At 37.5% G+C, this 12309-nt stretch overlaps 1 protein-coding gene across 2 annotated transcripts in view; it reads left to right on the top strand.

Annotated features, from left to right (window-relative positions):
* Tbc1d15 (TBC1 domain family member 15) overlaps window positions 1-12309 on the top strand; it is a 67002-nt gene that overhangs the window by 19113 nt on the left and 35580 nt on the right. For both annotated transcript variants that reach the window (XM_008834552.2, XM_029564249.1), the window contains exon 5: window positions 7228-7438. In XM_008834552.2, coding sequence (XP_008832774.1) covers window positions 7228-7438 — 211 coding nt within the window. The remainder of the gene's footprint in view (window positions 1-7227; window positions 7439-12309) is intronic.

The following is a 12309-nucleotide window of genomic DNA, read 5'->3' as shown; positions in this document are numbered from 1 at the left end:
GCCTTCTCTGCATCTATTGAAATGACCATGTGGTTCTTGTCTTTGAGCCCATTTATATGATTTATGCCGTTTATTGACTTACATATATTGAACCATCCCTGCATCTCTGGGATAAAGCCAACTTGATCATGGTGGATGATCTTTTTGAGGTGTGTCTGTATGCGGTTTGCAAGTATCTTGTTGAGAATTTTTGCATCTATGTTCATTAAGGATATGGGTCTATAGTTTTTATTTTGGTTGTATCTTTACCTGGCTTTGGTTTTAGAGTGGTGCTGGCTTCATAGGAGGAATTTGGAAGTTCTCCCTCCATTTCTATCTTTTTGAATAAATTAAGTAGTATTGGATGTAGATCTTTAAATGTCTGGTAGGATTCTGCTGTAAATCTATCTGGTCCTGGGCTTTTTTTAGTCGGGAGGTTTTGTATTGCTGTTTCAGTTTTTTTTTGTGTGTGTGTTATGGTTCTGTTTAAGGTGTTCATCTCTTCTTGGTTTAGTTTTGGTGGTTCCCATGCCTTTAGATATGCATCCATTTCTTTTCGGTTTTCAAATTTAGTAGCATATAGGTTTTAAAGTATTCCCTTATAATCTTTCTGGTGTCTGTTGTGATGTTTCCCTTTTCACCTCTGATTTTGTTGATTTGGAGGTGCTTTTTCTTTGTTTTGGTTAACTGTAGTGGTCTGTCAATCTTGTTTATCTTTTCAAAGAACTAGCTCTTGGATTCGTTGTTTCTTTTTATTGTTTTATTTGTTACGATTTTATTAATTTCTGCCCTGATTTTTGTTATTTCTTCTTGTCTTCTGGGTTTGGGTTTCATTTGTTGTTGCTTTTCAAGTGTCTTGAGTTTTAATGTTAAGTCCTTTATTTGTGTTCTTTCTGATTTTTTATGTAGAGCTGTAAACTTCCCTCTAAGGACAGCTTTCAGTGTGTCCTAGAGGTTTTTTTGTATTGTCCTTTTCATTTAGTTTCAGGAATACTTTTATTTCTTTCTTAATTTCGCTTTTGACCCATTCATCATTCAGGGGTGTGTTGTTTAATCTCTGTGTGTTCGTGTGGTAATTAGGGCTTCTTCCAGTGTTGATTGTAACCTTTATTTCATTGTGGTCTGATAGAATGAATGGAATAATTTCAGTCTTTTTGTATTTGTTGAGGTTTGTTTTGTGCTCCAGTATATGGTCGGTTTTGGAGAAGGTTCCATGGGGTGCTGAGTAGAAAGTATGTCCTTTGGTGCTTGGGTGGAATACTTGGTAGTTGTCTGTTAAGTCCATTTGATATATGATATTGTTTAATTCACATGTCTCTCTATTAACTCTTTTTTTTACCTATCTAATGGAGACTGTGGGGTATTGAAGTCCCCTACTATTAACGAGTTGGGATGAATCTGGGTCTTAAGTCCTGTAGTATTGTTTTTATGAAGTTGAGTGCACCATAGTTTGGTGAATTTATGTTCATGATAGTAATATCTTCTTGATTTATTGTTCTTTTGATCAGAATGACGTGGCCGTCTTTATCTCTTCTGATTAGTTTTAATTTAAAGTCTATTTTGTCAGATATTAGAATTGCAATGCCTGCCTTTTTCTTAGTACTATTTGCTTGGTATATTTTTTTCTATCCTTTCACTTTGAGATAGTGTCTGTCCTTGAAAATGAGATGAGTTTCTTGCAGACAGAAAACTTTATTTAATTCTTAATTTCTCTTTTGACACATTCATTATTCAGGAATGTGTTGTTTAATCTACATATTTAAAGTTATTAATGAAAGATAAGTGTTGAATCCTGTCATTTTTATTTCTATTCACATTCTTCATATAGCTGTACTTTTCCATAGTTATACCTTCATTGGATTTCTTTCTGGTACCCCTTGGTATAGTGATTCTTTTCTTCAGCTCTTTGTGTTGTTTTCAGAACTCTCTGAAGGGCTGATTTTGTGGACACGAATTCCTTCAGCCTATTTATTTCATGGAAGATTTTTCTTTCCCCTTTGACTATAATAGACATTTTAGCTTGGTATAGTAATCTGTGTTGCCATCTGTGGTCATTTAAAACTGGGAATACTTTGGTCCAGGCTTTTCTGGCTTTCATAGTTTGCAGTGAAAAGTCAGCTGTAATCCTAATGGGTTTTCCTTTATATGTGACTTGTTGTTTCTCTTTTGCAGCTTTCAGTATTGTCTCTTCATTCTGTATGCTTACTGTTTTTACTGTGATGTGCCATGGAGAGTTTCTTTTCTGGTCCTGTCTGTTTGGTGTTCTATATGCTTCTTGTATTTGTATGGGCATGTCTTTCTTTAATTTTGGGAAATTTTCTTCATCCATTGTGTTGAAGATCTGGTCTATGCCATTATCCTATATGCCTATGATTTGTAAGTTTGGTGTTTTTATGCTGTCACACAATTCCTACATATTCCATTCTTGTGGTTTCTTAAATTTTTCATAATCTTTGCTTGAGTGGTCTAGTTCGTCCACTTTATCTTTTAGTCTTCATACTCTGTTTTCCATTTTGTTCATCCCATTGGTGAGGCTTTCTCCTGTTGTTTCTAATTGGCTTACTGAATGTTTCACTTCCTTCTTCATTTCAGCCTGAGTCGACTTCAATATTTCTAGCTTTTTCTGCATTCATTCAGAAGTTTATCCCTATCTTCCTTCAGTTCTTTGATTTCTTTGTGTGTTCTTTAAATTCACTGAATTCTTTTATCATGTTTATAATTGTTCTTTTGATTTCCATGTCCTGCATTATCTCTAGGGGGTTCTCATTGTACTCCTGTAGAGGACTATTGGTATTTGGTGGGTATATGTTATTTTGGTTTTTCATGTTATTTTCTTCTATGTGATTTTTGTCATCTGAATTTCTTTTGTAGTTTCTGATTTTTGTGTGAGACTCAAGCCTTCAAGTTTAGGTCTGCTTCTTTTTGTGAACTTTATGTGTCTTTGTGGTTTACTTTTTGGGCATGAAAAGCTGGTTTGGCTAAGCTTCCACTTCTCTCTTTTGATTTTACATTGCAGTGGCCAGATTGCTTTTGTCTTCAGGAATTCCCACAGAGGCCCAAGTCAGATGAGGATCAGATGCTCTCAGGCTTTCTCTTAAGGTCTGGATCCCTCCAGGAAAGATTTTGGCTTCAGGAATTTGGGGCTGGACTGGCCTGGGGAGCAGGACCCAGGAAAGATGCTAGTCTAGGGTAGGTGGTGGCCGTGCCACCCAGAGATGCAGAGGGAGATGGGGGCAGGAAGAGGCCCCAAGGGCTCCTTGGGATTGCCCTGAGGAACTGGGTTGGTTTGGTTGCAACGGAGCTGGCAGCGGCATGGTCAGTCCTGGAGTCCAGGAAAAAGGCTGGTGGTTTGTGCATCCCAGGGAAGCAGAGGGAGGTGAGGGCGGGGCCAGGCCCAGAGGGCTCCTGGGGACCCCAGAAGGAACTGTGTTGGTCATGATGCAAAGGATCAGGAAGCAGTGGTGGTTCCCCAGGTGTGGGGCACCGAAAAAACGAATGGTACAGGTCCCAGGCTAGGAGAGATGGGCTGGTATAAGGATGTGTGTATGTGTGTATGTGGCTGGGGGGAGTCAAGGCGCGGAGGGCGCGATGGACTTCCCAGGAGAGAGGCCTGCAGGTCGTGCGTACTTTTTCCTTTTTTTCATGATGTATAAAGGGAAGTTAGGCAGACTTAAACAGGTTATCAAAGACTTTTTTGACTTTTCACTCTATATAGTTTTTTGTTTTGTTTTATTTTTTAGAGACAGGGTCTCCCTGTAGCCTCAGCTGTCCTGGAACTTGGTATATAGATCAGGCTGATTTCGAACTCACAGAGATCTGCCTGCCTCTGCCTCTTGAGTGCTGGGACTAAAGGCTGGAGGCCCAGCTTGACTTTATATTTCTTAAGAATATGTAACTTTATAGCTATTTTTATAGCAGATTAGATGTTTTGAAACTGTTGCCTTTGCCTTTCAGAAGAACAGATTGGCATCATGTCCTGGCCCTATCTAATAAAACATCTTGTTCTTGATAATTCTATTCAAGATGAATGGAGCCTTAGTGAAATGTTTTATTGTACATATTGTACAGTTTTCCATTTAGTTTACTTGAGATACTGTATGTGTGTGTGGTAACTAGTTTTATTTATCTTTAAGGAGAAAGAAGGACATTCTGCACGAACTCTTGGCTTCTAGTTTTCTTTTATAGCCATTTCTATTTTCTTACTGGCAACAGATTCACTTGCAGGTTACTTTTATGTTGACTTGGTGCTATGTTTATGTATTTTAAATTTTTATTTTTATTTTATGTGTATGAGTGGTTTGGCTGCATTTTAGTAAGTGCACCCATGAATGCAGTGCCCACGGAGACCAGAAGAGCAATGGATGCCCTGGAACTGGAGTTACAGATGGTTGTTGGTCATCATGTGCATGCTGGGAGCTGAATCTGGCCTCTCTGCAAGAGTCGCCAGCCCTCTTAGTTGCTGAGCCATCTCTCCAGCCCTAGTACTAGGTTTTTAATGCATTTATTGAACATGCCTTCGATTACCTCATGTGTGTTAGCACTAGTGATGTACCTAGAAACAAAGTTCTGTTCTCTTGGAATTTGTATTTTTTGGGTTTGTAGAATTGACCTATAATAATTCTCTTGCTTTTGTCAGAGCTTTAAATGGGGAAATGTGTGAGATATACCTTCCTTTTTTATATTACATGTAATATTTATTAAGAGAAAATATGTGTAAAATGTTAACCTTTAAAATGCACAAATTTCTGATAATTCATAGTCTACATGTACTATTTAATATTAAGATTTTATTGCAGTTTGAACTCATTGCAATTCAATAATTTGAAAATTGTATCTGATTTTTTTATTATATAATTTTTCAATGAAAATGTTTTTTGTTCTTTGTAAATAATCTAGTAGCATGTATTTTTTTTTTTCTAGGCAGTTTAGATATATACACATTTTGATGATTTAAGGATAAGTTGGAATTCTTGGAAATGTTCTAACTCTTCTATGAGTTTGTGCTGTTCTCCGCTCTATACCAGTAAAACATTATGTAGTCTAATCTAGTACCAGCCTTAGATATGTGTTTACCATTCAAACTAGTGTGGAGGTGAGGCAGGTCAGTGTATGCAGACAATCACTGTAGTCTTTCCAGGCATCATTCAAGTGGTACTTATTAGGAAATCTTGGAAATTATAGAACTGCAATATCCCTGATAACATAGGAAGATGACATACATGTAGGTAGGCACTGTTGAATCTCTCCTTTGATCAAGTTTTCTAAGCATCATTCTTTGTGTATGATAAGTGGGATAGCATTCTAAAGACCTTGAATAACAAGACAGTATGATATATCTTATGATATAACATTAAATAAAAGTTTTTTTTTTAATTTTAGAGGTATCACGTGCATATATGTGTTAAATTTTGAAAGCAAAGTAGTATTTTATGTTAAAAACTTTAAGTAGAATCATTAATAAGATACTTTTAATATTGTTTTGTAATCTTTTTTAAAAAAATATTTATTTTTATTTTATGTGTATGTGAATTGCCTGCATGTGTGTAAGTACACCCATGTTGTGCAGTGCCCGTGGAGGTCAGAGGAGGGCGTTGGATCCCCTGGAACTGGAGTTATGGACAGTTAGCTGCCATGTGGATGCTGGGATTCGAACCTGGGTCTTCTGCAAGAACATTCAGTGTTCTTAACCACTGAGCCATCTTTCCAGCCCCTGTTTTGTAATCTTTATAAATAGTTAATCTTTAAGTTGCTTGTTAACAATTTTGATAGACTTCATGACTCTGTGGTTTTAGCTTTTGCAAATATACCACAAATTCAGAAAATGTTGGATTTTTATATAGCTATGGTTTGGATTGAACTCTTAGTTCTAGAAAATTTAGTGGGTCTAGTTATGCTGCTTAGTAGAGTGCTTATCTAGTTTACATGATGCTCTGTGTTTAACCCTCAGATGAATAAACTGGACATGGTGGCACATGCCTATAACTCTAACATTGGGGAGGTAGAAGCAAGTAGATTAGAAGTTCAAGGACACCCTCAGTTACATTGTGAGTTTGAGGCCAGTTTGAGGATACATGAGACCCTGTCTTCAGAAAAAAAAAAAAGATAGTTAATTTAGCAAGTTGATTGTATTAGTTTTTTTTTTTTAACTTTTACGAAAACTTTATTGAGAATTTCATACATGCATATAAGGTGTTTTGATCAAATCCATGCCTACTCCCTCCCCTCCAACATTCCCCCCTCTGAAGAGGTAACTCTAAAATCTTTTAAGGATTAGATACAAGCTCCCAGATACTTTTGACATTTTTGGCCTTTGGAACAGAGTATGATTGTATTAGTTTTTAAGCTTTTACACTTGTTATTTACATCCTTATTCCCTTCTCCTTTGTTTTGCAAAGTGTCTTTAAAAGTTGTTTTGACTTACTTATTTTTATGTGTCTGAGTGTTTTGCCTACATGATGTGGTAAGGGCACCACATCATGCAAAGGTGCGGAAACCAGAAGAAGGCATCAGATTCCCCAGAACTGGAGTTAAAGATGGTTGTTAGCTACCATGTGGATGTTGGGAACCAAACCTAGGTCCTCTGCAAAATCAGCCAGTGCTCTTAACTGCTGAGCCTTCTCTCCTGCTTGAGTGTCTTATCTGTTTAATCATGCCAGTGTTATTCTTTTATCAGTATGCTTGCCTTCACTATCAGTTTAGTCTAAAGTATTTACAAAAAAAGTAAAGAAGTAAATGTATTTTTTGTTGTTGTTAAGGGATTCTTAAAAGAATTTTCCTGTTATTTGAATTAGAAAAGATGAATGTTTGCTGAAATTTGCTCTATAGTTGGTGTCTGGATAGTTATTTGATAAGTCTTATCTCTTGGAATACTGTGAGGTAAGTGTAATAATCTCCATGGTACAGATGAAGAAACTTAGAGATGTTCAGTTATTTGCCCCAGACGATACAGTTAATACCATGTTAGTGCTGCTATTTGAATTCAGCCTGCTGCCAAAGCCATGATCTTTTTAACAAAGTTTATATTTTATATAGGGATAGCATCTTTTGATTTGTATATGATAGGATAACTTTTAAAACCATTCTCTTTAGGAAAATGTTTGCTGCCATTTCTAATGTAGGTGGAAGCTAGTAATATGAATGTAGTGATTCCGTGGCTTAAACAAATTTCTGTTAGGCAGACAAGAAGAGCATTTTAACTACCTTTTAAAAAGGTGAACAAAAAAATTTGCCCCGCTTCTTGTTTTTAAGATGCTCCAAGTCATAGAAATGGGAAAAGCAAATGGTCATTCCTGTTCAGTTTGGCAGACCTGAAATCAATCAAGCAAAGCAAAGAGGGTATGGGCTGGTCGTATTTGGTATTCTGTCTGAAGGATGACGTCGTCCTCCCTGCTCTGCACTTTCATCAAGGAGATAGCAAACTACTGATTGAGTCTCTTGAAAAATATGTGGTATTGTGTGAGTAAGTACCAAATTATTTTCTACTTATTGAAACTGGATTGTTGTATTAATCCCAAAGGAAACTATTTGTACTTGTCATTGGGCATCAGTGACCTGTGTGTGTATGAGGCCATTAGCTTCTTTATTTTTCTTTACTACAGTTTTTGATTATTAATTGAATGACATTTTGCTATTTTAGTATTTTGAATCTGAGAGTTTATAGCTTATTTTAATTTTTTTATTATGTGTGTATGTTTACACATGTATGGGTGTGTATATGCCATGGCATGTGTATGGGGTCAGGACAACCTGTGAGAATTGGTTCTCTCCTTTTACCATGTGAATCCCTAGGACCTACTCAGGTTGTCAAGTTTGGCAGCAAGTGCCTTTATCCTCTGAGCCATCTTGCTGGCTCCATGTTAGTTTTTAAAGGAAAATTAGTCCAATATTCAGTAATGAATCCTTCATTAATTATGAATTACATATTTATTAATTTACCTTTTATTATGTGTTTTCAAAGTTAAATATATGGTTTTATCTGTAAGGTCAGAAATGTAAGCCAGGCAAATCTGCATCCTTTTATAAGCTGTAAGTTGGAAAACAAGACTTCTCACTCTGCAAGTCTTTGTTCACCTGTCCGTAACTGAACACACTCCCTTTCTTGGTTTTACTCTCAACAAATAGTTTTTGAGTATCACTTTGAAAGCACTGCACTGATTGCTTGATACTCAGTTGTGAGTAAAACAGGCTTGTTCCTGGACCTCTGAGAATTTATGATGTTATGAAGATGACAAGTAAATGACAATTAAAAGTAAAGAATGAAGGTGAAGGAAGTACAGTATATTTTGGGAATGTGCAGGGAGGGGTATGTAATTTAGAGTGAGAGGGTGGTGATCAGGGAAGAGTCTCCAAAAGGAGTTTCTAAGTTGAAAATGGAAAGTGGTGAGTGATAAGCGTGCAAGGAAGGAGCTATTTATCAGGAGGGATGAATGTTTGAGATGGAGGGGAGAGTGCAAACATGCTATAATCACAGCAGTATTACAGGTCTGGAGAGAGTGGGGAAGGGAGAGTTCCAAGCTTACAGATGTGGCCAAAGAGCTGAGTATATGCTAGAGCATGAAGGGTCTTGTAAGCCACACTAGCAAGTTCTAGTTATCCACATTAGTTAAGGTGGCCTGCTTTAGGAGAGTGACAGGTAAGATAGAGTTGTTGGAGAAGTACTTAGTATTGGATTTTGTAATCAGTTGGATATATGGAAATGAGAAGGGAGAGGTAGAGATTTTTGCCTTGAGAGAACTGAGGGAAATGATTGTTAACTTCATTAACAAATTTTCTCACTTTATAGTAGTGTCAGTACCTTGCCAAATTTAGATTACGTTAGACTGAGAGTGACTCAAAAGGTGGAAGATTTTGATCATGTGTTTTCTGGCTTGCGGTTCTCCCTGTGTTGATCACCTCTGGCTGGGATTAAGTGTATTGTTCCATGCCAGTAAATTTAAAAAGGTAGGCCTGGTTGTAGCTTGAATAGACTGTTGACAGGGTAATTGGATTTCAGGTAAGGCAGTATCATTATTAGAGAAAAAGTTAATGACTGTTTAGTAATCAGACATTAAGACTCAGGAGATTTTGTACCATAGTTCAGTATTAATTATCTGACATCACTCACAAGAGAGATCCTTTGGTATAAGATTGTTGATGAAAGTATCATATTTTGAAGGAAGTATGTTAATAACCCTCTACTCTGTACTAGTAATGTCAGACTTTGGAGATGTACACTTGTTTTTGTTTTTGTTTTTTTTTTTTTTTTGAGAAGGGTTCTTGCTCTGTAGCCTGGGTTAGCCTTGAACTTGGAATTCTCCTTCCTCAGCTTTCAGAGTTGACCTTGGATTCATTAGTGTCCTGCCTCTATGTCCCTGGTGCTGGGATTACTGGTGTGAGTGACAGGTCTATTTATATTTTAAACTTCATTACAAGCCATTCTGCCTTTTATTCTAACCACATGGTTTGAGTTCCTGAAATCTCCTAAACTCACTCTTATCTTCAGGTTATTTACATATACTGTTCTGTTTGGATGATTCTCCTCTTTTTCAGGTCTCAATGTTATTTCTCCAGAGGGACTTACTAGATACCCCCTTTCCCATACAATGCACTATCTATCTTCATTCACTCCTTCCTGTCTCATTTTCTTGATGGCGCTTAAGAGCCTAAAATAATTTTGTCTTTTGTGTTCTCTAGACAGTAAGCTTCATATAGACAGAGGTAGCATCTTGGCTTTCATTTTTTCCCAGTTCATACTTGAATGCTGGGTACATAATGTACAATTAAAGTTGAATAAATAAATGGCATGGCAATTATCAGCTTGATTTATACTTTTTTTTTTTTGGTCTTTTTTGAGACAGGGTCTTCCTGTAGCACCAGCTGACCTAGAACTCACTCTGTAGACCAGGCTGGCCTTGAACTCACAGAGATCTACTTGTCTGTGCCTCCCAAGCGTGGGTCTAAATGTGTGTGCCACCTCACCTGACCCTGGATAAGTCTTAAAAAGTGTCAACAACCACTTAGGCAATTGAATGCATTTTGGTGGCCTTTTAGTAAAAGTATTACTGCTGGGTGTGGTGGTGCATGCCTTTAATCCCAGCACTTGGGAGCCAGAGGCAGGCAGATCTTTGTGAGTTGAGGCCAGCCTGGTCTACATAGTGAGTTCCAGGATAGCTGGGGCTACAGGGAGACCCTGTCTCAAAAAGACAAAAAAAAAAAAAAAAATGTCAACAACCACTTAGGCAATTGAATGCATTTTGGTGGCTTTTAATCAAAGTAAGTGAAGCCTAGTTTCCTTTTATGGATTTGTAAACAGATAACAGTATAAGAAGCAGAGGTGGTGGTGAAACATCTCAGCCAGATGTAAGCATGTGGTCTCATAGTTTACCTCAACTCATTTTTGAGCTCACTCAGTTCTTGCCACTTACGTATATATCTCTGTTGAGGCCAGGTAATTGCCATGTGAATGGATGCAGAAGTAAAATCACATTCTCTGTTGGTAGGCAGATCAAAGAGCATAAGGAGCCTGGAAAGAGTTACATCAACCATGCATTTTATTCTTTCCTTATCTCAGCAGACAGGTCTCCAGGAAGGCATGTTCTAGTTTGCTTCTTTTGGATAAAACACTGACCAAAAGCAACTTGGGGAGGAAAGGGTTTACTTTACCTTACAGTTTATAATCCATCATCAATGGAAGCCAAGGGGGTGTGTTCCTCCTTTCTTGTCCTTGGAATTGTTACTTCAAGCAAAATGATGTTTTCAGAGGCATATGTCCCTGTGATCAAAAATCAGAATACAAAGAATATTGAAGGAAAACCTTGGTTTCAGTCTTAGTGGAATGCCAACCAATATATGCATGTGGTGAACCTTCTGGGTTTAAGATATCAGGGGTTTTATTGTTCTTTTTGCTTTCAAATTAAATTAAACTTAAGAATGTGGCTTGTACCTTTCTATATTGTTCTGTATTAGTGACTGTTCTTGTGGAAGTGACTAAATAACTGGCACAAGCAGCTTAAAGAAAGAAGGACTTCTTTTGGCTCCCAGATGAGAGGCTGCATTCCTGTGCAGGGACGCCGTGGCAGTTTGTCGAGACAAGAGCATGTAACTAGGACTCCTCACATGTAGGAAGATCAGGAAGTAGGAAGTAGAGATGAATAATGCTGCTGTTGCCTTTTTTTTTTTTTTTTTTTTTTTTAAATTCAGTCCAGTTCTCAGTCCACAGAATGGTACAACTCACATTCAGGGTGAGTCTTCCCAACTCAGTTACACCTCTGAAAACACCTTCATAGACAGGTTCCTGAAGTTTGTCCCCTAGGTGATTTTAAATTCTACCAGGTTGACAAAGGAGATTAACTATCTCATCTTCCTAACAAACCCATTAATGATTGTTTTCTTCCCCACTGAGCAGGCCTTCTACTTAGGGAACAAAGGCCTTCCATATGGATAAGCAGAGAATGCCAGTGATTTTGGGACAGCCTTAGAGGAACCAGGAAGATGCCAGGCTGGCTATGTATAATTTCTCATTTCAGTCTCAGTAACCTGATCAGTTAGTCCATTCAAAATAGCCCAGTTTCTTCATGCTTAATATTTATTTCTTTTTTCTTTTTTCTTTTTTTGGTCTTTTTGAGACAGGGTCTCCCTGTAGCCCCAGCTGTCCTGGAACTCAATACATAGACCAGGCTGGCCCTGAACTCACAGAGATCCTCCTCCTCTGCCTCCCAAGTGCTGGGATTAAAGGTGCGCGCCACCACACTAGGCCCAATATTTCTTTTTTAAAAAAATGTTTTTATTATTTTTTGTGTATGAGTGTATTGCCTACATGTGTGTTATTACACCCATGTCATGCGGTGCACTTGGAGGTTAGAAGGAGGCATTAGATCCCCTGGGGTGGTTGTTAGTCACCATGTAGGTACTGGGAATCGAACCTGGGTCCTTTTCAAGAGCAATCAGTGCTCCTAACCTCTGAGTCATCTCTTCAACCCGTGCTTAATATTTCTTAAATGGTTTTCTTATCTTAGGTAACCAGTATTATATTAATTGATATTCTCAGTGTTCTTTTATATATCATTATTAAGGCATAATATCACACTTGGGTAAAAGAATGTAGCTGTTACATTGGGGACGAGAAGTCACTGATTACCAGTACACAGCCACAAAAATTTTCCTCGGAAGCCAAAGTGTTTGCTAGGATGTAAGTGAGGCCTTTTAGTTCCATTGAATTGTTTTCCACATCACCTTGTTTTTACATTAATGTGTGAATATCCAAGCAGTAAAATAATAGTTTCCTTAAAAAGCCAGATTGGTTGTACCATTTCCAAGATTTGTTTCTATATATAAAACTTTGTTGCTGTGAAT

This window comes from Nannospalax galili, unplaced genomic scaffold (assembly GCF_000622305.1).
Source record: "Nannospalax galili isolate Female #2095 unplaced genomic scaffold, S.galili_v1.0 scaffold76, whole genome shotgun sequence".
Taxonomy (NCBI): Eukaryota; Metazoa; Chordata; class Mammalia; order Rodentia; family Spalacidae; genus Nannospalax; species Nannospalax galili.
This window is presented reverse-complemented; position numbering and strand designations above follow the sequence as displayed.